At 42.1% G+C, this 26,444-nt stretch overlaps 1 protein-coding gene across 8 annotated transcripts in view; it reads right to left on the bottom strand.

Annotated features, from left to right (window-relative positions):
* Positions 1 to 26,444, bottom strand: part of mprip (myosin phosphatase Rho interacting protein) — an 85,846-nt gene that overhangs the window by 33,877 nt on the left and 25,525 nt on the right. For all 8 annotated transcript variants that reach the window (XM_077245651.1, XM_077245653.1, XM_077245652.1 and 5 more), the window contains exons 4-9: positions 22,070 to 22,221; positions 21,146 to 21,230; positions 19,184 to 19,358; positions 17,544 to 17,931; positions 9,840 to 9,969; positions 6,019 to 6,126 (exon numbers count right to left, since the gene is read on the bottom strand). In XM_077245651.1, coding sequence (XP_077101766.1) covers positions 6,019 to 6,126; positions 9,840 to 9,969; positions 17,544 to 17,931; positions 19,184 to 19,358; positions 21,146 to 21,230; positions 22,070 to 22,221 — 1,038 coding nt within the window. The remainder of the gene's footprint in view (positions 1 to 6,018; positions 6,127 to 9,839; positions 9,970 to 17,543; positions 17,932 to 19,183; positions 19,359 to 21,145; positions 21,231 to 22,069; positions 22,222 to 26,444) is intronic.

The following is a 26,444-nucleotide window of genomic DNA, read 5'->3' as shown; positions in this document are numbered from 1 at the left end:
GAAAATGGCAACGACAGAGGAGGATTTTGACAGCGAGGGCAGTGACATTGAGTTAGAAGATAGTGAGGAGTTTGAGAGGGAGGAGGTGGTAGAAGATGATTACATGCCGGATGATCCTTTGGATAGAGCACAGGAGTGGGATTTGTGGGACACCGAAGGAGAGGAGGAGGATGGCTTTTACGGATTCCAGATAGATTGGAGAACCGAAGGTTACCAGCCACGCAAGGCGAAGCAGTTCACCCGCAAACCGGGGGTGAAACAGCCGATCCCCGCGGATGCTAGCCCCCTTGATGTCTTTTCACGTATTTTTACTGATGAGCTTTGGGACATGTTGGTGACGGAAACTAATAGATATGCCGAACAGACGCGCGGTCAGACCCCCACCAACTCGAAGTGGAACCCTGTCTCCAAAACGGAGATGAAGACATTTGTCGGGCTGTGTCTAGCCTTCGGTATTTTGAAGCTGCCAGCACGCAGGGATTTCTGGAGGCAGACAAAATGGTTGTACCAGACCAACGTCCCCAAGGCCATGGCAAGGGACCGCTTCGACATGATCTGGAGGTAATGATTTGTGTTTTGTTTTCTTTTTTATAATGAATAACTACCATAATAAATAATAAAATAATTGCATAGTGAATAAATAGCATAATAAATAATAATACAATAATTACATAGTGAATAAATAGCATAATAAATAATAATACAATAATTGCATAATGAATAAATAGCATAATAAATAATAATACAATAATTGCATAATGAATAAATAGCATAATAAATAATAATACAATAATGGCATAATGAATAAATAGCATAATGAATAATACAATAATGGTATAATGAATAAATAGCATAATAAATAATAAAACAATGGCATAATGAATAAATAACATAAATAATAATACAATAATGGCATAATGAATAAATAGCATAATAAATAATACAATAATGGCATAATGAATAAATAGCATAATAAATGGTCATATAAATATGGCATAAGGAATAAGTAACAATAAATATAAACACTATAAATGTATACAAAAAAATAATACATATAAATAAATAAAAACAATGATGGCAAAAAATGTTCAGATATCTCCATCTCCAAGATAACATGGACTCTGCCGTGGACAAAACGGACAAGCTCTGGAAGATACGACAGTGGATGGACCTCCTCCTGGTTAGATTCCAGGCGCTCTATGAAGTCAATGGCTTCGTGACCGTGGATGAGTCCATGGTGAAGTTCAAGGGACGCCTGGGCTTCCGGCAGTACCTCCCCATGAAGCCGGTGAAGTGGGGAATAAAGGTGTGGGTCATGGCGGAGAGCAAAACAGGCTACGTCACCCATTTTCAGGTGTACACGGGTGCCATTCAGGGTAAGACGGAGAAAGACCTGGCTCACCGGATAGTGTCAGACCTGGTGACCCCTTATTACGGGTCCAACCTATCCGTTTACATGGACAACTTTTACACCAGTGTGAAGTTGATGGTGGACCTCAAGGTCAGGGGGGTGCAAGCCTGTGGAACGGTGCGTGCCAACAGGAAGGACCTCCCCAAGAATAAGCAGCTCACAAAGAAGGCTGAGTTGAACAAGCATGAGTTCAATGTGGCGCAGCGGGATGAATTGACCTTCTGCGTCTGGCAAGACACCAAGACTGTGATGGTCCTCTCCAACTACCATGACCCGACAGCTCATGGGTTAGTGAGGAGGAAGGCCAATGGTCAACGTCAGACGGAGGTTCGGGTGCCAGCATGCCTTGCTGACTATCAGCAACATATGAAAGGAGTTGATCTTCTGGACCAGATGGTGGGGTACTACCAGATCCATCATCGGTCTACGAAGTGGTGGAGGAGGCTGTTCTTTTACTTTGTCACGGTGGCGTGCTACAATGCCTTTGTGGCTGCTAAGTCTGTTGGAGGAGCCAAGTGGAAGTACAGGAGGGGCGGCTAGAAGGACTGGCTGGAGGATCTGACCCAGGAGCTCATCGTCCCTGTCACTGCGAGAAGTGCTCCTAATGTACTCCCCACCAGCCCAACTGGAGCTTCTGCTGAGCATGACCTGGTCCAGATCAACAACAAGAGGAAGACCTGCAGGGAGTGTTCTCTGAAGCACTGCAGCACCAACGTGCGTCCTGGGTCAACTCTGATGGGGTGCAGGCAGTGTAACCTTCCTCTGCATCGCGAATGCTTCATGTACCACGTCGTTCGCCACAAATGATTTTATCTGACCGTGTGCGTACGTGTGTCAGTCACTGAGACTGTTCCCAGTTCTACCTCAGGACTTCCCCTCCTCTCTCTTATAACAAGATGCCTTGTTCAGTGTGTTGGGATGTTTAAAATATTATTTGTTATATTTTATATAATTTATTTATATATTCTTTCTTCCCCATATGAATTTGAGATGTTTTAGAAAAATGTGTTGTTATGTTAGTGCTAAGGGAGCATGTTTAAATAAAAGCTGTGATTGTTACCTTTAAAATGTATTTTATTTCATGTTTCTAAGTGCTACAGAGGCTTAGATATCAAGGTTTTGGTAGACGTTGACCATTCTTATTATTTTTTCAGAAAACCGTCAGGAGATAAGGATATTTATCCTAGAAGAACATAGGTTTTTAAAGGCGTTTTTAGCAGGCGTTTTAGGAGCAAATGGGTTAACTCAAGTGCTATTTAAACAGAATATTTGTACTAAATTCCCCTGTGGTGAAAATCCAGCTTTTAATGTTGTTTATATGTCTATGTGGTGTTTTTAATGTGCTTTAAGACAAACCATGTGTAAATTCATTAGTCGACAGCATTGCTGAGTATTTTCTCCTTAAAACTGCAGTGAACCAAAGACAGCCTCAAAAACACGCTTTGAAATCGCTGGTGTTTCTGACGTCACAAACTACCTTGTAACCAATCAGATCAACGTGTGATCGTCAACGAGTGGATCTCTGAGTGAGTGAGTGAGTGGAGGCGGGGCTCATTTGCATATTCATAGAACCTCACATACTAAATGAGGCAAGGGTGTCAAGTTACATTCAAGCTGTTTTAATGCATAAAGAATTATTTTTGAGGAAACAACACTTAAATGTAATTTGGGTGATAAAAGACTAGTTTTAAGGGATAAAATGATTGACTAGAGGGGGACTTTAAAATTATTGTAATTAGTTGGTCATCACAAACTGGTTTTTATTTAGTCATTTCGTTTTTGTCAGTGAAAGAATTTATGAAAATTATGACAAAATGTATTCATCAATGAAATTAACAACACATAACATGACATTTTACAACCTCAACTAACTTTACCACATCAAAAAAAATGGTCAAATTACTGGTTTTAAAAAACTTTTTTGCATTCTGGTCTTTTGAAAAAAGCTTCTATTTATTAATAAGGTAGGGCTGGGCGATATGGCCAAAAAATCATATCTCGGTATTTTTTGGTTAAATGGCGATATATATATATATATATATATATATATATATATATATATATCGGTACTTTCTACATTTTTCCATTTGGATAAAGAAAATGTATTTATTTAAAAAAAAAAATTTATTTCACATTCTGCTCAATGATATCCAAACAATGTTGATATTGAAGGATATGGAAACAAATAGTGAATGTAATGTAGGCTATGCAATATATTATGTGCAAAAAGGTGGTTAAAATCACATTACATTCTAACATTGTAACATTACAAACTAAAAAAAAAAATAATGCTTTTGTTTTAAAAATGACTAAAGGCTAAACTAAAAATGAAAGTAAAAACAAAAGCACGAACTTATTATATTAGCCTGCATTTGATTACAATGGTCACTTTCATAAAAATATACTTGTAGGTTTAAAATTCCACATATGGCACATTTATTGTCTCCAACAAGAAATATTTTAGTAATATGTGTTTTAGTCAGAATTATTGCGCTACTGTTCTATTGTGCTCGTCTGTTTGGCGCTCGTATCAAACTACTGTATCGATATAAACGGTATTGCCTCATTCCATATCGTGGGGGAAAAAAATCGATATATTGTACAAACTCGATATACCGCCCAGCCTTATAATAAGGAGTAAAGCAGTTTTGTTTCAATTTTTCTCTTTAAGAAATAATAGCCTGTCAATGCTTTTTAAATGAATTAGGGATGGCCCGATACCGATACTAGCATCGGGGATCGGGTCGATACTGTCCTCATATACTCGTACTCGTACTCATAAAAATTCGCCGATACCACGCCCCGATACCACGTACATTTTGCGAAACGAAACTGGCCGCCGCGAGTGCTTTGTCGAGGTGAACTGAGGCATAGGGACGTGCACTCCCAACGCAAAAGAGTGCGGCGCGGCACTAGATCTGATGGCCGAGCGCGAGCGCGGGCGGTAATGCACTCACTCTGTGTGTGCGGGTTCCGGGAGAATAAAACGATTCGCGGGACTCCCGCAAACTAGACATATCTATGAATACAACATATTAAAACTAATAGATTTTCATTCATCTGTTGCAGAAAAGCAAGAACAACAACTAAAACAAAATAGAAACGATTTACAGGCCAGAGTTTCTATTCATAACATGTTTGCAGCGTTGAGCGATGTAGCCAATCACAGACATGTGTGTTGATTTCTTGAACGCAATGGCTAATCAGAAGCATTTAAGATAGACTCCCCTCACTGCTCAAAACTTTTTTGTTCAGTGCTGAATTCTGTATGCTGGCAAATCCTCTAATTATAACAAACAAAGTGTGGATATTATGAAAGATTCATTGTGCAGTCAGCTTCATTGATAATAACAGATGTGTGAGATCGCGATGAACTGTCAGCTTTTTAGGAATTAGACTATTAAGGGAGCGCACTTTGGGCGCATTCAGTCATGTCAGACCATGCACGCAGTAACTGCTTGCTTTTATGTTAAATTAACAGTGGTTTTGTGTGGTAATACATTTATTATTTTACTCATTATTATTTATTTTTAGACTTGTTAAAACAAGCAGAGAAGAAAATAAAAACAGTCTTCTAACCTGTGTTCTAAAATAGTCTTCTGTCTTCTTTCTGGGAGCCTATAGTTACTTTTGCGGTAGAAATATCGGTATCGGTACTCGATATCGGCAAGTACACAAATGTAAATACTCGTACTCGTATCGGTTTGAAAAAAAATGGTATCGGGCCATCCCTAAAATGAATTAATAGGTAGATCAACTGGTAGGTATTGACCTTTAAATGCGTTTGTAGGCTGTCCACTATATAAAATATACAATGTATAAAACATTTGCAAAGAGCGTTTTGGACAGTAGTGATCTTCGTCGAACTCTAAAGTCTCTGTAAATCGAGATTTATCATGCTGACTAAAATATTCCAAAACAGTAGTCCATCTTTTCCTTCACAACATGCCAAATCCTGCTGCAGTTCTCTTTAACCTTTGAACCTCAGAGAACAACAGAGCAATTGTGAGGGGTTTGGAAGAGATTCACCTCTCTTTCACACACACTCACACACACACACACACACTTCTCTGACTTTAGAAGTGGCAGGACAGACTTTATATAAACTATCCTAAAAAAAAAAAAATTATTTTAATTTTGCTTGCTATATCTCGATCTGTAACTAAATCGGAAACTAACAAGCCATTACAATAATCAATACGGGAAAACACAAAAGTGTTAATCAACCTCTCAGCAACAAGGAAAGTTAATCCATTAACTTTCCATTAATACCAACACCTTCTAAACTGGGAAGGGTCATAGCACTTACTATTGTTCTATTGTTAGTTTAACTGATGGATAAAAGCGTCTGCTAAATGATTAAATCTAAATGTGAAACACAGCATTGGATCTGCCAATATTTCAAAGATGGAAGAAAGAGGTTTTAACAGTATTCTGGACAGTAAGTGGACTTTCAGACTTTTAGTCTGACATGTTTTTTGTCCACGACAAGTCAAAATCGCGTAATCTGACACATTGACTATCGTAACAGACAAAACAATGGTGTAATCTGAACCAGGCATAAGTGGACTCTCAGTGTCCAGTCAGAAACAGGAGGTTTGTCTCACGGTCATGACGGATTCGGTGGTCCGGCGGTCCAGTGATTTGGCTCTTCTCAGAGGAGGAAGGCTGGAGTGATAGAAGTCTACGCCCTGCGTCGGGTCCATCTTCTGCTCCTGAACCACAGGAAGTAAAAACACACTTTCAGAGGTTTTAGACAAAGGCAACATCACATGTTAAGCAATTACCCAGAAAACTAGAGATAGACTGATATTAAAAGTGTGTCGATGCCTCCAAGTCAGTAATTATTAGGAATGTACTGATATATAAAATCTTTTGCCCGATCAGATAACTTTATATTTGGAAAGCCGATTACCGATATATTGGCTAATAAATCTAAATCAAAAAACGTTTTAATCATTTTTGAGAGCCTGATTACAAAATAAAAGTCTCATGTCCCAATCACACTATTTCAATGATGTTCTCATTATTTTATGTAGCCGATATGAAAGATGTTGCACTGAACTCTATTGTCCTTTTTTTAAGTGATTCCAATCATATTTCAAGCAATTTAAGACCATCATGTTGAACATGCGCATCTGAAGCGTCTCAGCTGAAGGAAATAATGCATTATTTATCCGCTTTAATATATCTGCCAAATGTTCTTATCGGGACGATAATTATAACATTAAAAATGATCATATATCGTCCGATACTGATATGGTGGACGATATATCATGCATCCCTAATAATTAGTACAATAATTACAGCAATTATTATGTTATGTCTGAAAACTAATAAATGTCTCTTCTGCTCATCAAGACTGCATTTGTTTGGTCAAAAATACAGTAAAATATTATTATAATGTAAATCAGCTGTTTTCTATGTGAATATATAGTAAAGTGTAATTTATTCCTGTGATCAAAGCTGAATATCAGCATCATTACTCCAGTCTTCAGTGTCACATGATCCTTCAGAAATCACTATAATATGATGATTTGATGCTCAAGAAACATTTATGATTATTATCATCAGTGTTGAAATCAGTTCATATTTTTGTGGAAACTGTTATACATTTTATTTTTCAGGATTCTTTGATGAATAGAAAGTTCAAGAGAACAGCATTTATTTGAAATATAATCTTTTGTAACATTATAAATGCCTTTACTGTCACTGCTGACTTTATCAAATTAATTTGTCCTTGATGAATAAAAGTATTAATTTTTATTTTACTGACCCCAAAATAAAATGGTAAAAGCTTATATTTTCCAAAATACGAGACTTATTAATTTAACATTTTATAGCTTAACTTAAAGTGAGCATTAAATGATGGCAAAGTTAATCTAAATGTAAAAATATGGGAAACAAGCATGCACAATAAAAAGTTCAATATTTATCTAATGTTAACAGATAATAACCGATATGGCCCTGATATATGCATCCCTAAAAATACCCCATTAAAAACTGTTATTAGTTAAAGTGTTACACCAGATGTTGAAAGCATAGTTTTATTCAAGAGTGTGTGGAAAGTTTATCATTCGCTGAAGATGTTTTGCCTCGTATCTGAGCAGCTTGCCTGGATATAAATGCGTAATTATGTCCATATGCTCTAGAATAATATCTGACAGATCTCCACAAGCGAGAAGCTTCATAAACAGCTCTTCAATCGCCTTGAGAATGAGGCAGAAAATACCAGCATCGCATCAAAACCCCGAACTGACCTTGAAAGCAGCGAAAACAATAACAAACTTGGGCTTTCAGCCTCATTTTACATTCATCTCCAGTCTTCTGTTACACTGACAAATGCCTTCGCTTGCAACAATAATCTGTGTTATTTTTCAGAGCAGTTTGGCCTGTAAAACAAGTGGTGTGTGTGCTCCTTCAGTGATCACACACACGCAGCGATCGGAAGATACCATCACTGAGAAATGTCTCAAAAACAAAAGGCTTGATCAAAATCTCTATTGCTCACATTGTTGAAAACCACTGAACCTGCATGAGTGGAAACAAAAGGTGAGCTTTTACTAGAGTGTGTGTGTGTGTGTGTGTGTGTGTGTGTGTGTGTGTGTGTGTGTGTGTGTGTGTGTGTGTGTGTGTGTGTGTGTGTGTGTGTGTGTGTGTGTGTGCGTGAGAGAGAGAGAGAGTGTGTGTGTGTGTGTGTGTGTGTGTGTGTGTGTGTGTGTGTGTGTGTGTTTGTGTTTGTGAGTGAGCTTGTGTGTGTGTGTGTGTGTGAGCTTGTGCGTGCAAGCACGTGAGTGTATGTGTGTATGTGAGTGTGAGTGTGCGCATGTATGTGTGAGTGCGCGTGTGAGTGTGTGCATGTATGTGTGAGTGCGCGTGTGAGTGTGAGTGTGCGCATGTATGTGTGAGTGTGAGTGTGTGCATGTATTTGTGAGTGCGCGTGTGTGTGTGTGAGTGGGTGTGCGCGCGCATGTATTTGTTAGTGCACGTGTGTGTGAGTTAGTGAGTGAGAGCTCGTGAGTGTGTGTGTGTGTGTGCGCGTGTGTGTGCGTGTGTGTGCGTGAGCTTGTGCGTGCGTGCGTGTGTGTGTGTGCGTATGAGTGAGTGAGTGAGCTTGTGCGTGCGTGCGTGTGTGTGCGCGCGCGTGTGCGTGTGTGTGTGAGAGAGAGATGAATCTGGACGAGCAGCATTGGGATGAAATAAGAAATAATTCTTAAAGGGAAGGTGAGAATCAGGAATAACGACGAGACACTGCAGCTCCAGCTGGACGACAGAGGCTCTGAAGAATAGCAACTATTTGTTTTTGTCAAAGCGAGATTATTCGGCCCCAGGCTTGAGACTGAGGAAAGAAAATAACTGTCAGTGAGATCAGAGCACATGATGGAAACTATTAATTATTAATTGAGACAAAACATCATGCGTGCAAGAGCTGAAAAACAGCAGGAAGTTCATAACCAAAAAATCATTAGGTCATATTTTGTGTTTGATTATTAATCTCTAAGTTTCCAAGTTTGCGCCACTTCCATATTCAATGAAATTTGAAAATAATTTTGAGCTCTTTTTGCGCTTTTTCATATTCTGGATTGAAGTTTTTCATCGAGTTAACGTCACAGGATCTGATGTTTTCCTTACACCTACAGAACATCGATGACTCATCAGTGCTTCATAATTATTCATGCCAGCGTGTGTTGATTTCCTATGACAGACGCTGTAAGATCACATTCAGGAAGTGAGTGTTTGTTTTTGCTTTGTAAGAGTTTCTGTGTCGCATACGTTCTCTTCCATAAACACAGAGTCTCGCACGGTTCTAAAAACACTGCTTATTAAAAAATAAAAGCAAAATAAGCCTCAAAAGTTATGTAGACGAAATATTCAGAGGCACTCACGTGGTAAAGTAAATAGCCTTCAATGAACTGGGATAAATCATTAAAACCAGTTAAAAGTAGATCTACACGTTTCGGCAACACAGCCTTCTTCAGGACATATCAATGGCTCAAACAAGTAAAAAAAGAGTGAAAAGGAGAAAAAAAGGGGAAAAAAAGAGAGAGAAAAAAAGAGAAAAAAAGAAAAAAGAGAAAGAAATTCGATAAATTAAAATATATAAAAAACTTCAGACATTTTATTTTAGCTAGTTATTTTAGCTTTGCGTCATTAAAACATGATCTTGCGATATCCGCACGTCAGAGTTGAGTTTGTGACAACACCTTTTGCAGGGTTTGCATCGTAATTGTATCGTAAATATTTTATAAACCGACGCCAACACAGGAGAATACATCAATATGTCTGATCACGAGAATTGTTATTGCGATCTCCAAACTGAAGTCTAAACTCTTGCTCTGGGTTTGCATGTTTTGATGTCCACATGTTCGTGTTTAAGAAATTACAGTGGCTGTAATGTGTATCATCACACAGCATGGGTGAGCGTTACCTGGCGTGTGAAGCGTCTGGTTTCACTGCGCCCCAGTCGGCCTCCAGCGCTCGACTCCTCATCCATGCGCTCGGCGTTCTCCAGCTCCAGCGCCTCCAGCTTCTCGATCACATTCGCCCGCCCGCTCACACTGCAGAAACATCAGCACATCTCAACACACACACTCAGGCTACGGACACAGTAATCTGGATTAGAGATGCACCGAATCCAGATTTTTGGGGTTCGGCCGAATAGCGAATCCACTGGTTAAGATTCTGCCGAATCCGAATCCAACTCCCATCCTCAGTCCATTAACACAGTAAACGCACTAATGAAGTAAGCAACGTCCACAGCAGTGTATTTTACATTTTAACTATAAAAAAAGAAGAATAGGCAACATTATGCCAGGATGACAAGTGGGAAAAACTATTTTGACAGATACCATAGGCCTATGTTATCCCTATCTCAAGATCTAATCAATATCCAAAATATTAGGCTTTTAGATTTATAATCTCGTGTGTGATCCGAGGCCCAGTGTGTGTGAGATCCGAGGCCCAGTGTGTGTGTGATCCGAGGCCCAGTGTGTGTGTGATCCGAGGCCCAGTGTGTGTGTGATCCGAGCCCCAGTGTGTGTGTGATCCGAGGCCCAGTGTGTGTGTGATCCGAGGCCCAGTGTGTGTGTGATCCGAGGCCCAGTGTGTGTGTGATCCGAGGCCCAGTGTGTGTGTGATCCGAGGCCCAGTGTGTGTGAGATCCGAGCCCCAGTGTGTGTGAGATCCGAGGCCCAGTGTGTGTGTGATCCGAGGCCCAGTGTGTGTGATCCGAGGCCCAGTGTGTGTGTGCTCCGAGGCCCAGTGTGTGTGAGATCCGAGGCCCAGTGTGTGTGTGATCCGAGGGCCAGTGTGTGTGTGATCCGAGGGCCAGTGTGTGTGAGATCCGAGGCCCAGTGTGTGTGAGATCCGAGCCCCAGTGTGTGTGTGATCCGAGGCCCAGTGTGTGTGAGATCCGAGGCCCAGTGTGTGTGTGCTCCGAGGCCCAGTGTGTGTGAGATCCGAGGCCCAGTGTGTGTGTGATCCGAGGCCCAGTGTGTGTGTGATCCGAGGCCCAGTGTGTGTGATCCGAGGCCCAGTGTGTGTGAGATCCGAGGCCCAGTGTGTGAGATCCGAGGCCCAGTGTGTGTGAGATCCGAGGCCCAGTGTGTGTGAGATCCGAGGCCCAGTGTGTGTGAGATCCGAGGCCCAGTGTGTGTGTGATCCGAGGCCCAGTGTGTGTGTGATCCGAGGCCCAGTGTGTGTGTGATCCGAGGCCCAGTGTGTGTTTGATCCGAGGCCCAGTGTGTGTGAGATCCGAGGCCCAGTGTGTGTGAGATCCGAGGCCCAGTGTGTGTGAGATCCGAGGCCCAGTGTGTGTGTGATCCGAGGCCCAGTGTGTGTGTGATCCGAGGCCCAGTGTGTGTGAGATCCGAGGCCCAGTGTGTGAGATCCGAGGCCCAGTGTGTGTGTGATCCGAGGCCCAGTGTGTGTGTGATCCGAGGCCCAGTGTGTGTGTGATCCGAGGCCCAGTGTGTGTGAGATCCGAGGCCCAGTGTGTGTGAGATCCGAGGCCCAGTGTGTGTGTGATCCGAGGCCCAGTGTGTGTGTGATCCGAGGCCCAGTGTGTGTTTGATCCGAGGCCCAGTGTGTGTTTGATCCGAGGCCCAGTGTGTGTGAGATCCGAGGCCCAGTGTGTGTGAGATCCGAGGCCCAGTGTGTGTGAGATCCGAGGCCCAGTGTGTGTGTGATCCGAGGCCCAGTGTGTGTGAGATCCGAGGCCCAGTGTGTGTGTGATCCGAGGCCCAGTGTGTGTGTGATCCGAGGCCCAGTGTGTGTGAGATCCGAGGCCCAGTGTGTGTGAGATCCGAGGCCCAGTGTGTGTGAGATCCGAGGCCCAGTGTGTGTGTGATCCGAGGCCCAGTGTGTGTGTGATCCGAGGCCCAGTGTGTGTGAGATCCGAGGCCCAGTGTGTGAGATCCGAGGCCCAGTGTGTGTGAGATCCGAGGCCCAGTGTGTGTGTGATCCGAGGCCCAGTGTGTGTGTGATCCGAGGCCCAGTGTGTGTGTGATCCGAGGCCCAGTGTGTGTGTGATCCGAGGCCCAGTGTGTGTGAGATCCGAGGCCCAGTGTGTGTGATCCGAGGCCCAGTGTGTGTGATCCGAGGCCCAGTGTGTGTGTGATCCGAGGCCCAGTGTGTGTGAGATCCGAGGCCCAGTGTGTGTGTGATCCGAGGCCCAGTGTGTGTGATCCGAGGCCCAGTGTGTGTGTGATCCGAGGCCCAGTGTGTGTGAGATCCGAGGCCCAGTGTGTGTGAGATCCGAGGCCCAGTGTGTGTGAGATCCGAGGCCCAGTGTGTGTGTGATCCGAGGCCCAGTGTGTGTGTGATCCGAGGCCCAGTGTGTGTGAGATCCGAGGCCCAGTGTGTGAGATCCGAGGCCCAGTGTGTGTGAGATCCGAGGCCCAGTGTGTGTGTGATCCGAGGCCCAGTGTGTGTGTGATCCGAGGCCCAGTGTGTGTGAGATCCGAGGCCCAGTGTGTGTGTGATCCGAGGCCCAGTGTGTGTGTGATCCGAGGCCCAGTGTGTGTGAGATCCGAGGCCCAGTGTGTGTGAGATCCGAGGCCCAGTGTGTGTGAGATCCGAGGCCCAGTGTGTGTGTGATCCGAGGCCCAGTGTGTGTGTGATCCGAGGCCCAGTATGTGTGAGATCCGAGGCCCAGTGTGTGTGTGATCCGAGGCCCAGTATGTGTGAGATCCGAGGCCCAGTGTGTGTTTGATCCGAGGCCCAGTGTGTGTGTGATCCGAGGCCCAGTGTGTGAGATCCGAGGCCCAGTGTGTGTGAGATCCGAGGCCCAGTGTGTGTGTGATCCGAGGCCCAGTGTGTGTGTGATCCGAGGCCCAGTGTGTGTGTGATCCGAGGCCCAGTGTGTGTGTGATCCGAGGCCCAGTGTGTGTGTGATCCGAGGCCCAGTGTGTGTGAGATCCGAGCCCCAGTGTGTGTGATCCGAGGCCCAGTGTGTGTGAGATCCGAGGCCCAGTGTGTGTGAGATCCGAGGCCCAGTGTGTGTGTGATCCGAGGCCCAGTGTGTGTGATCCGAGGCCCAGTGTGTGTGTGATCCGAGGCCCAGTGTGTGTGTGATCCGAGGCCCAGTGTGTGTGTGATCCGAGGCCCAGTGTGTGTGATCAGTGTGTGAGATCCGAGGCCCAGTGTGTGTGATCAGTGTGTGTGTGATCCGAGGCCCAGTGTGTGTGATCAGTGTGTGTGTGATCCGAGGCCCAGTGTGTGTGATCAGTGTGTGTGATCCGAGGCCCAGTGTGTGTGATCAGTGTGTGTGTGATCCGAGGCCCAGTGTGTGTGATCAGTGTGTGTGTGATCCGAGGCCCAGTGTGTGTGATCAGTGTGTGTGATCCGAGGCCCAGTGTGTGTTAGGGCTAGCAAAGCTGGTAATGGTTGTCGGGTTAACACATTTAGCTGTACCTGAAGTCGCTGCATTTTGGCTGCTGTCTGTAGATTCCTTCATGCACAACTCGTATTCTTTTCAGAGAGCCGACATTTCTGCATTTAAAATCCTTTTTTTTTAATTGACATTTCATGTAATATTCAAATTTTCTGAGATTTTGAATTTGGGGTTTTCATAAGCTGTAAGCCATAATCATCGAAATTATAACTTTTGCACGATATTCTAATGTTTCACCGCAGCAAATGTGAGTGAATTTTCTGTCGTCTGTGCAGGACTGTGATATGAAGAGTGTGTGAAGTAACATATTTCAGCAGCTGTGTGAGAGTGACCAGCACATAACAGCCACAATACCGCTATAAACATGAATATCTATTGGTGCAATATGCGTCAAGTGACTAAACTTGCGTCATCGTTTTCAAATACCTCCGGTTTGACAGTCCACACTACAACACGAAAACAGCGTTTTCAAGACTTCCACTTTGGAGTGCGTTTTCAAAAAGGTTCGTTTTCATTAATAAAAACGCGGCTCAGTGGGCGGAAGAGAAAAAGATGCGCTTTCAAACGAAAACATTAGTGTGGGCAAGGCCTAAAGCTGATTTACACGGGGCAACTTCTTGAGCGATGTTGCTTGGACACTTTCTCATCGAGAATGGGCAACAAATTTCTATCTGGATACTTTAGATCGGTCGTGGGCAACTTTTTGAGATCCTCCAATCAGAATGCTAGCTGCGGATCACGTGACCGGCTTGGAGAATTAAGAACATCTTCCAAGGCCTCTCAGTGGCAGTGGAGCGAAGAAAAGGAGCGTCAACTAATATATTTTGTGCTGGTAAGTTGTCATGTGTCAACCCAAAACAGAAAATGTGCTTAATTTAATGCTTAAAATACCAATAGATGTCAAATTAATTGTGCCCAGGTTGAAATTTACACATCGAATATTTGTGGTTTTGATAACTGCCGTTAGCTAACCACCGTTAACCATAGACGTTCTATGGGATTTAGCTAACTTGGTGAAATTGCTACATAGTTAGTTACCTAAAAGTTAGGGTAAAGACTGGTCTGAAGCTTCAAGTATAGATTTTGCAGTTTCTGCGTTAAAATTCACTTATTGATCTCACATGTTGTCTGAATGCTCATATGGGTATTCGAGTTATATGTGTGTATTTTAATGTGGCCACACATGATGGCCTTCGGTGAGGTGTTATATAAACACTGTTGGTTTTGTCTTTAGTAAGTGTAACCAAAAAATGTGCATCTAAACAACTGTGTGCTTTACATTGTGAGACCAATTTTAATTACAGGCCTGCTGCTCAGTCAATGAATATATCATATGTAATTAATATATTTATTATGGCAGCGGTTTTACGGAACATTTTGGCTTTTGTTTGCTAAAATACTTGGTGCTGCTATGAGATTCCTGGAAATTTGCCCTGTTAATGGTAATATTTGTTCTTTGCTCTTTTTTTTAATGACTGCATTATTCAACAATTACCTGAAATATTTAAAACAATGTTTAGTAAATGGAGAAATGCTTCCAAGGCTACATGGCATTATTTTATTTTATTAGTTATTTGATTTTTCCTTAAAGTAAAGGAGCGTGTTCAAAAACAAAAATGGCTGTAACATTATGAACACAAAATAAACAATATAAAATATTACAAAAATGTTTTATCACCGTAATATTGTGAAATATTTTTCCAATGTAAATCAGCTGTTTTCTATGGAGTAATGATAATATATGAAATTCAGCTTTGATTACAGGAATAAATTACACTTTACTATATATTCACAGTCTTCAGTGTCACATGATCCTTCAGGAATCACTATAATATGATGATTTGATGCTCAAAAAACATTTATGATTATTATCAATGTTGAAAACAGTTCATATTTTTGAGGAAATCGTGATTCATTTTATTTTTCAGGATTGTTTGATGAATAGAAAGTTCAAAAGAACAGCATTTATTTGAAATAGAATCTTTTCTAACATTATAAATGTCTTTAATGTCACTTTAGACCAATTTTAAGTATCCTTGCTTTAATAATAAAAGTATTAATTTCCTTATTTAAAAATGTTTTAATTGCAGTGTATATAATGAAGTACAGTATATAAAAGTATATATTCCTTCGGAAGGGGTTTAAATGTGTCTCCTGGTTTTGATGACCCCACATATGCAAACATTTCTCGAACTACAAACATGAATTCAGTGCAAAAAATGATGTCAGAAAATATTAAATTACTTTTTTCAAATGTTGCCCTTATTTGGGATATGCACCACATTGTCAGTCCTCCTTAAAAGGAAACAAGAAAGCCAGTCAGAGAGGTATTTCTGTCACATGACCGACTGCACACAGTCTCATTGGCTACTGGGTAAAAAGGGGCACAATTCCCATAAACCCAAATTAAACCATAGAGCGCGTGTGGTTCTGTCTGTATGAATTCTTCAGCTCGTCAGGGAAAAGTGAGCCGTCTTAATGAGAAGTACGTCAGATGCGGTTCGAGACCTCAAAGGGTTCATGAAAAACACAGTTTTGTGATCTTGCTTTGGAAGTAATTAGAGGAAAAGCAGATGAATTTGATATAATATGGACGTCTTTTTACATAATGTACATAATGTGGAAGATTCAATTACGTAATAACTTATGTTAAGTGATTTAGTTGTTCATTTGTCCCATCATAATTTAAATTTATTACATATGTTAATGTGTTTTGTTTCTTTATTTTGTTTAGTTTTATTGTACATTTTTACTTTTTTGTTTATTTAAATACTTGATCCCTTCAGACACTGTTTATTTCATTGTCCTGTTACTGGTGATTTTCCAAATGGTAAATTTAATGTGTGGCGTCATTTTAATTTAATTTGTTAATATGGATATTTATTTTAAAGGAGTGTGTTGAAAAGCAAAAAACACTCAAATATTCAAATAAAATAAAATAAATATAAATTGTATATAATATATTCGAGTAATTTTCAATAAAATAATATTATAATAATAATGATTGTATGGTTGATTTAATGATTTTTAAAAGAAGTCTCTTGTGCTGCATTTATTTGTTTAAGAATACAGTGATAATTTTTCAGTATTTTACATTGTTCCTTGCAAAAAAAAAAGCAAAGCAGCAATAATGTTTACTGAAGGTGTTTACCGTCCACATTAATGTTATAATGCTCTCATTATTCCATCACATAAGCATGCTGCTAAACCCTTTTTTGGCCTAAAAAGGCGCATGTGGTTTATCCCGCAGCTCTCCAGCCGCTTCCCTCGCGGGTCAAAATTACCCGAAGCCCTAAAATTATACTTTACATTTTTTTATTTTGATAATATTTTTAATGCAAATTTTTTTGGGCGACTTTTTTTACCTTTAAATTACTAGATTTAATCAATAAATAGTGATTTAAGCACATTCCTCACATTCTTTCAACTTAAATTCAAAATAACTCACAATTTCATGCCTAAACCTTTTAATTCAGCTCAAAATATCTTACATTGGGAGTCTTTGACCTCTTGTGAAAAAACTATATAATATAAGATGATATTTCATGACTCTAGATGGCCTTATAGCTCTATATGGAGCAAATGAGCTGTTCCTCTGGGTCCCAAAGTCAGTTTCTCTTCAGAATGCATTCAGATACACATGAAGACATTATAAAATCATTTTTTGGAAGGTTTTTGCATTTTTAGTTAGAATTTTTAGCACTTTTAGGTTTTTCTAAGTGAACTGAAGAATTCCTCGCATTCCATTCATTCCTAATTGACCCGCGAAGGATTTGTTAGTTCGTTACTAAATTTCAACCACAAGACTCTTCGAATCCATTCCATTTTTTGTGTGTGTGTGTGTGTGTGTGTGTGTGTGTGTATTCGTGGTTCAAGTGTGACAAAAGTCCTGTGGTCTTAGACCCCTCTGATAAACACTCAATTCTTTTTAAAATTTCAACACCCAAGTAATTCCAGGCCAAAATGACCCGAGGGAAGGATGAATGTTAACCTAAAACCTTAAATATTGTGAGCATGCATGGTTGACAAAAACAGCTTTCCTGTAGCTCAAACAGTAGGTCATGGGTTCGATTCCCAGGGAAAGCGAGAACTAATAATAATGTAAAATGCGTACATTGAAGTCGCTTTGGATAAAGGCGTCTGACAAATGCATGAATGTAAATGTAAATGCATGAAAGGAAAGAAGCTTGTTTGCATTCCCGTGTTATTGCATTGATGAGGAGACCGGCCTGCGCTCACCTTCTCTCCGAGCCGAACACACACTCCTGTCTTTCCGGACTGCGGAGTCGGCTGCGTTTCTCGGGCTTGCGGGGGGGCAGAGCTCGGTGTGAGCGTGCGAGGGCTTCGTTCGGGTGGCTCTCGGTGCTGGCGTCCGAGTCCAGCGAGCTCATGGACCCGCTGATGTGCGAGCCGTTGGAGAGCAGGCTGCTGCATGATGGGAAGGGGTCGCTGGGAGCCGGTGAAAGGCATCGTGGGACACCTCCCATCTCTGTGCTGAGCCGGCTCGAGGAGCTGCCCGTGGGAGACAGCGGGTCGAGGGACTGAGCCTGGAAGAGCCCGATCCGATCCACTTCATCCCCGTTCACTGAGCTCTGATCCGAGCACCGGCTCAACATCGAGCCCTCACCTATAGCAGAGAGCAATGGGGGAATCATGGGAATCAAGTCTTTAGAATATAGTCTTTGAACTTCCGTTTTTGAGGTTGCTCGGTATATTTCTATGGCATCGCTGTCGAGGAGTAATTAGCTTGTGAAGGTCTTAGCTTGGACTTACTTAATTTACTCATTACGCTATTTCTACATCATTACGCCATTTCTACATCAAATTTTACGTCATTACGCTATTTCTACATCAATTTTTACGCCATTATGCTATTTCTACGTCATTACGCTATTTCTACGTCATTATGCTATTTCTTTCTACATCATTACGCCATTTCTACATCAAATTTTACGTCATTCCGCTATTTCTACATCAATTTTTACGCCATTATGCTATTTCTACGTCATTACGCTATTTCTACGTCATTATGCTATTTCTTTCTACATCATTGCGCTATTTCTACGTAAATTTTTACGTCATTACTCTATTTGTACGTCATTACGCTATTTCTACGTCATTGCGCTATTAAGCTATCTCTACGTCATTACGCTATTTCTACATCATTTCGCTATTTCTACATCATTGCGCTATTTCTACGTCATTTCACTATTTCTGTCATTACGCTATTTCTACGTTATTACACTATTTCTACATCATTACGCTATTTCTCCGTCATTACGCTATTTCTCCATCATTACGCTATTTCTACGTCATTTTGCTATTTCTTTCTACGTCATTACGCTATTTCTACATCATTATGCTATTACTACGCCATTTCGTTATTTCTTTGTCATTACGCTATTTCTACGTCATTTCACTATTTCTGTCATTTCGCTATTTCTATGTCATTACGCTATTTCTACGTCATTACGCTATTTCTGTCATTTCGCTATTTCTATGTCATTACGCTATTTCTACATCATTGCGCTACTAAGCTATCTCTACGTCATTACGCTATTTCTACGTCATTACGCTATTTCTACATCATTATGCAATTTCTACTTCATTACGCTATTTCTACGTCATTGCACATGCGCAGTCCTTTCAGTTTCAATCCAATCAAGTGTTTACATGTTCTCTCGATCGGATTAGAAAAGGAATAAATCGACCCTTTCAATCGGATCGATTAATGTGTTTAACATGAAGGCTTTCAGTCCGACTGAGCCGTCAATCCCATTATTAATGGATTATTTGGTTGCATGTAAACGTAGCCAGTGACTTCATGGTGCTGGTGTGGGTATTTGGCCAGGTAAATGTGTGTGTGGACTCCCCCGTACCTGCAGAGGGCAGCGGTGAGCCGAGAGCTGGTATTTCACCGACGTTCCACGTCTGGGAACCCTCCGCTTCTCTGCTTTGCAGCTCCTCTTGCCAGATGATGGAACTGGAGTCAGGCGTCTTCTCCGCTTCTGGGATCCCTGAGCCGGTCACGGCCACCTTCGCTGGGCCCGGCTCCTGCAGTTACACCAACAGTTACTCAGACACCAGATACCATTCTTGATTTTTTTTTTTACTAGTGTGTGCAGGACACTATAGTTCATTTATGAGGAGAGCAGAATAAAGTAAACTGTGGCATATTATATCCAAAAATTCTTCATACAGTGTGAAATTTATACAAATTTGGCACCTAAAATGATTGGGACACTTTGAGCTGATCATGGTTTGCTGAAGTGTGTGTTCTTTAATTGCTAATGCACCTTTTTACACCACAGACTGAACAACATGAAGCATTGCTTGGTAATTTGTTGAGCTAAACTGGTATTATCTAATTGTGTAGTTAAACAGCTGACAGATATTCAACATAATTCATGTGTGAGAGTCTAACAGAAGGACGGACAAAACCAGTCAAATATCAACTGAGTTCTTGTCAGATTTTATTACCATTTTCTAAACTATAGCGAATAAACTGTGATAATGTGAGAAATGTCTGAATATATTTTGGTTTGACTGTACAGCACACATCGTTTCACTACACTGCTGTTTATTTACATTTAAAGACACTATGAAATCAAAATAGACAATTCTTATTTTTTATTGGAATATTGTAGTATGATTTATCAATGCACATCTTTATTGTTTTAAATTCATGTTCCTGGTAATCTTGAATCAGAATAAAAGCAACAAGAAAATGTTCATCTTTAATATATTATAAAAGATGTATAAAGGATCATTTCATTGTTGCTTTGTAATTGTGTCTTATATATTTTCCGTTTTTGTTGTTTATGCATTTATGAGCCCATATGTTGTAATTCATTTGATTCAGTCATAAACATTTAAATATTTGTTATTGCAGTTTAGCTCTTTAATTTTAAAGTTTCTTTTTGTTTTTGTTTAAATAAGCCTAAGTTTTCTGCCTCTCCCTGCACAGTATTTGGATTGTATTTTCTTGCTCTTATTGTAAATATTTAACATTTGTGCGAATAAATACATAAAACATTTGTGGAAAAAATAAAGCAGATTTTATAAAGGCACTAAAAGTGCAACTAGTGACTGATGTAATTTTGTAAATGCTCTGTAATTTTATGATTTCTACCGTGCAGAAAACACACCAGAATCACAGATCCACTATTATTAATAATAAACTATTATTATTCCAATTTTTGCTAAATGCAAATATAAATAATAATTATAATAATAAGTTTTATTAAAACCTATAAAACAATAATTTGGGATATCACACAAAATCAATATATTTTTACTCAATGATTAAATTAAACAATAAACTTCTGTTTATTTGCCAAAAATGAAAGAACTTGTTCAAATTTCATGATTACGTTTTATGCATTTATTTGATTAGTACTGTTTTTGACAATAAAACCGTATTAAATCATAAAACAATTAAGAAAAATTACAACAGAAAGACAGAAATTCGGGAAAAATAACGTTTCCTATGGCATTATTGATTGTTAAAATTTTAATAAATTATGAAATTAATTCTATTGACTACATACTTTTTGATTATCAAAATTAAATTAAACCATTAAACGGAGTCCAGAAAATAAAAAAATAAAACCGAAAACAGAATTTCAGATTTTTTATTTTAATTTGAATGTAACATATTATTAAATTATTTAATTTTTATCAAATATATTGATTATACATACTTTTCGATTATAAAAAAAAACGGAATCCATAAAAATGTAAACAGAAAACATTTAGGACAAAAGTAAACAGTTTTTGGGGAAAAAATAAAACAAAGACCTCATACGCAACCCTCCCGCCTGACACCAGTCGTACCGCACCTGTGACGTCGCTGGCTCCACTTTGCGCTTCTTCTTCTGATTCTGCTTGTTGGTTCTGGGATAAACCACGAGCTGTTCAGTCCATCTGGTGGAACACATTAGAGGTTACGCTGAAACTCGAACTCGGTACTTCTAATGGCACCGACAGAAATACATCCGATTCACATTAAATCAATTTAATTAAATCACATTAAATTAACCAAGTTTCGGTACCTGAGAACGCGAGAGTAAAGGTCCTTGCACACAGAGTCCGAAATTTGTTTATAAAATTATTTATTTCTTAACGTGCGAAAATTTTGGACTCGGTGTGCAATGACCTAAAGACTATTTAAATACAAATCCTGCATGTTCTGTGTCTCTGTGTGAATGAGTGGCGCAGATGCGCGGTTTCATTTACCACACACACACACACACACACACACACACACACACACACAGAGTGTTTTTCAGCCTCTACAGGTTCACTATTAGGGCTGTAACGATACACCAAACCCACGATTCGATTCGCATCACGATTTTTGAACCACGATTCGATACAAACCACGATTTTTTTATTTTTTTTGGGGGGGGGGGGGGGTTTAGGGGAAAAAATATATATTTTTATTAAATAACATTTGAAAAACCTACAGGTAAATCTTCTATATATACTTGTGAGTCTTCATTTTCTTTTGTCTACGTATCTACGTATTTTATAATGTTAACAACAAATAATACTAATAGTATTTTAAAGATGTGGTAGCATTGGATCTCGAGGGGAAGGGTAACTCTGGGTCGTGATTCTGGCTTCTCACACCGAGACACAGGTTCCTGGATCTGAGCGTCGATTTCGGTTTCATATCGCATATCGTTACAGTTTAACATGAAAGCATTTCCAGAGCTTCTCTAGGAGTCACTGAAGTTCATCAGTGTCATTTCATTTCCCACCCGTTGATGATCTCCCGGTTGTCTCCTCTGATGTAGAACTCCTGCTCGGGCGTGATGATGACCAGCGCGTTCTTCTGGCCCGTCCGGGGCTCGGCGTCCATCACGTCACTGCACAGGTTCATGTTCACCGTGCCTTGCGGGAGCGTGCTGGGCTGTGTGCGACAACAGGGGACGAATTAACTGGGACAATCCTTTTATAAGCCCCTTGAAGCCATGATTTACAGTGAGTGTAGAACAGCTGAGGCATTGTTAGACTCGACGCGGAGTAAAACCCCCTCATCTGTTCTACACTCACTGTAAATCACAGCCTCAAGGGGCTTATTGCTTTTATAAAACGGTTACTCCATAAAATATTCATTTTAATATTTATTTTATTCATAAAATACACAAATATAATGTTATAACACATGTATTCCTCCACCAAGCAATGTAGTTCCATAGAGGTTGCCAAGCAACACATGCAGCAACAAAGCATCACAAACAGCGGCTGCTCAGTAATACTGATGTAATGCAGTCACAGGCGTGTGTGTGTTCAACGTGTGTGTGTGTTCGGGCCCTCGTTCAACACGTGTGTGTGTGTGTGTATTCGGGCCCTCGTTCAACGTGTGTGTGTCTGTGCAGGCCCTCGTTCAACGTGTGTGTGTGTGTTCGGGCCCTCGTTCAACGTGTGTGTGTGTGTGTGTGTGTATTCGGGCCCTCGTTCAACGTGTGTGTGTCTGTGCAGGCCCTCGTTCAACGTGTGTGTGTGTGTTCGGGCCCTCGTCAACGTGTGTGTGTGTGTGTGTGTGTGTTCGGGCCCTCGTTCAACGTGTCTATGTATGTTCGGGCCCTCGTTCAACGTGTGTGTGTGTGTGTTCGGGCCCTCGTTCAACGTGTCTATGTGTGTTCGGGCCCTCGTTCAACGTGTGTGTGTGTGTGTTCGGGCCCACGTTCAAGGTGTGTGTGTGTGTGTTCGGGCCCTCGTTCAACGTGTGTGTGTGTGTTCGGGCCCTCGTTCAACGTGTGTGTGTTCGGTCCCTTGTTCAACGTGTGTGTGTTCGGGCCCTCGTTCAACGTGTGTGTGTGTTCGGGCCCTTGGTCAACGTGTGTGTGTTTGGGCCCCTGTTCAACGTGTGTGTGTGTTCGGGCCCTCGTTCAACGTGTGTGTGTGTGTTCGGGCCCTCGTCAACGTGTGTGTGTGTGTGTGTGTTCGGGCCCTCGTTCAACGTGTCTATGTATGTTCGGGCCCTCGTTCAACGTGTGTGTGTGTGTGTTCGGGCCCTCGTTCAACGTGTCTATGTGTGTTCGGGCCCTCGTTCAACGTGTGTGTGTGTGTGTTCGGGCCCACGTTCAAGGTGTGTGTGTGTGTGTGTGTGTTCGGGCCCTCGTTCAACGTGTGTGTGTGTGTTCGGGCCCTCGTTCAACGTGTGTGTGTTCGGTCCCTTGTTCAACGTGTGTGTGTTCGGGCCCTCGTTCAACGTGTGTGTGTGTTCGGGCCCTTGGTCAACGTGTGTGTGTTTGGGCCCCTGTTCAACGTGTGTGTGTTTGGGCCCCTGTTCAACGTGTGTGTGTGTTCGGGCCCTTGGTCAATGTGTGTGTGTGTTCGGGCCCTTGGTCAACGTGTGTGTGTGTGTGTGTGTGTGTGTGTGTGTGTGTGTGTGTGTGTGTGTGTGTGTGTGGGCCCTTGGTCAACGTGTGTGTGTGTGTTCGGGCCCTTGGTCAACGTGTGTGTGTTCGGGCCCTCGTTCAACGTGTGTGTGTGTGTTCGGGCCCTCGTTCAACGTGTGTGTGTTTGGGCCCCTGTTCAACGTGTGTGTGTGTGTTCGGGCCCTTGGTCAACGTGTGTGTGTGTGTGTTCGGGCCCTTGGTCAACGTGTGTGTGTGTGTGTTGGGGCCCTTGGTCAACGTGTGTGTGTGTTTGGGCCCTTGGTCAACGTGTGTGTGTGTTCGGGCCCTTGGTCAACGTGTGTGTGTGTTCGGGCCCTTGGTCAACGTGTGTGTGTGTTCGGGCCCTTGGTCAACGTGTGTGTGTGTTCGGGCCCTCGGTCAACGTGTGCGTTTATAATCCCCTGCGAAAATTGGTGAGACGTGAGTGAAGATTTGTGAAAAGAAAGAAGATATTCCATGTGCAGTGGAATAACTAATGGAATATTGTTAAATTCGCTGATAATCAGGTGACCAGATCGTAAAAGCCGACAAAGCTTACATTTATGGGCTCACGTGACGTATCTCTCTTTGGCCACGAATCTAAATGTTTCCATTGCTGCAATGTAACGTTTAATTGCTGCTAACCTATTATTTCTTTTGTAAGCAAAGCTTTGTGCTTCACTCATGGCATGATATTCACTTAAATAAAGATTTTTTTTATGCAGTTGTCAAGTTTACCGGCACACCCCTAGTGTCACACCCGAGTCCTGTAATATATTCTTCATATCAACAAATATCAGTCTTAATCTTCACTGTACTGCTGATGCCGCTGTCTAACCCGTTCCAAACGCCTCACTGGAAACATGCCTTTATTTACAGCTTCAGAAGCTCCTCGTGTCCCACAAGACACCTGGTCATGTCCCACAATACAGCTCCTCATGTCCCACAATACACCTACTCATGTCCCACAATACACCTGGTCATGTCCCACAATACAGCTCCTCATGTCCCACAATACAGCTCCTCATGTCCCACAATACACCTACTCATGTCCCACAATACACCTGGTCATGTCCCACAATACAGCTCCTCATGTCCCACAATACGGCTGGTCATGTCCCACAGTACACCTGGTCATGTCCCACAGTACACCTGGTCATGTCCCACAATACACCTGGTCATGTCCCACAATACAGCTGGTCATGTCCCACAGTACACCTGGTCATGTCCCACAGTACACCTGGTCATGTCCCACAGTACACCTGGTCATGTCCCACAGTACACCTGGTCATGTCCCACAGTACACCTGGTCATGTCCCACAATACACCTGGTCATGTCCCACAATACACCTGGTCATGTCCCACAGTACACCTGGTCATGTCCCACAGTACACCTGGTCATGTCCCACAGTACACCTGGTCATGTCCCACAATACACCTGGTCATGTCCCACAAGACACCTGGTCATGTCCCACAATACAGCTGGTCATGTCCCACAATACACCTGGTCATGTCCCACAATACACCTGGTCATGTCCCACAATACACCTGGTCATGTCCCACAATACACCTGGTCATGTCCCACAGTACAGCTGGTCATGTCCCACAATACAGCTCCTCATGTCCCACAATACACCTGGTCATGTCCCACAATACACCTGGTCATGTCCCACAATACACCTGGTCATGTCCCACAATACACCTGGTCATGTCCCACAGTACAGCTGGTCATGTCCCACAATACACCTGGTCATGTCCCACAATACACCTGGTCATGTCCCACAGTACACCTGGTCATGTCCCACAGTACAGCTGGTCATGTCCCACAATACACCTACTCATGTCCCACAATACACCTACTCATGTCCCACAATACACCTGGTCATGTCCCACAATACACCTGGTCATGTCCCACAATACACCTGGTCATGTCCCACAGTACACCTGGTCATGTCCCACAGTACACCTGGTCATGTCCCACAGTACACCTGGTCATGTCCCACAATACACCTGGTCATGTCCCACAAGACACCTGGTCATGTCCCACAATACAGCTGGTCATGTCCCACAATACACCTGGTCATGTCCCACAATACACCTGGTCATGTCCCACAATACACCTGGTCATGTCCCACAATACACCTGGTCATGTCCCACAGTACAGCTGGTCATGTCCCACAATACAGCTCCTCATGTCCCACAATACACCTGGTCATGTCCCACAATACACCTGGTCATGTCCCACAATACACCTGGTCATGTCCCACAATACACCTGGTCATGTCCCACAGTACAGCTGGTCATGTCCCACAATACACCTGGTCATGTCCCACAATACACCTGGTCATGTCCCACAGTACACCTGGTCATGTCCCACAGTACAGCTGGTCATGTCCCACAATACACCTACTCATGTCCCACAATACACCTACTCATGTCCCACAATACACCTGGTCATGTCCCACAATACACCTGGTCATGTCCCACAATACACCTCCTCATGTCCCACAATACACCTGGTCATGTCCCACAATACACCTAGTCATGTCCCACAATACAGCTGGTCATGTCCCACAGTACAGCTGGTCTTGTCCCACAATACACCTCCTCATGTCCCACAATACACCTGGTCATGTCCCACAGTACACCTGGTCATGTCCCACAGTACACCTGGTCATGTCCCACAATACACCTGGTCATGTCGCACTATACACCTGGTCATGTCCCACAATACACCTCCTCATGTCCC

This window comes from Siphateles boraxobius, unplaced genomic scaffold (assembly GCF_051911475.1).
Source record: "Siphateles boraxobius isolate OS27281-9 unplaced genomic scaffold, OSU_SipBor_1 103, whole genome shotgun sequence".
NCBI lineage: Eukaryota > Metazoa > Chordata > Actinopteri > Cypriniformes > Leuciscidae > Siphateles > Siphateles boraxobius.
This window is presented reverse-complemented; position numbering and strand designations above follow the sequence as displayed.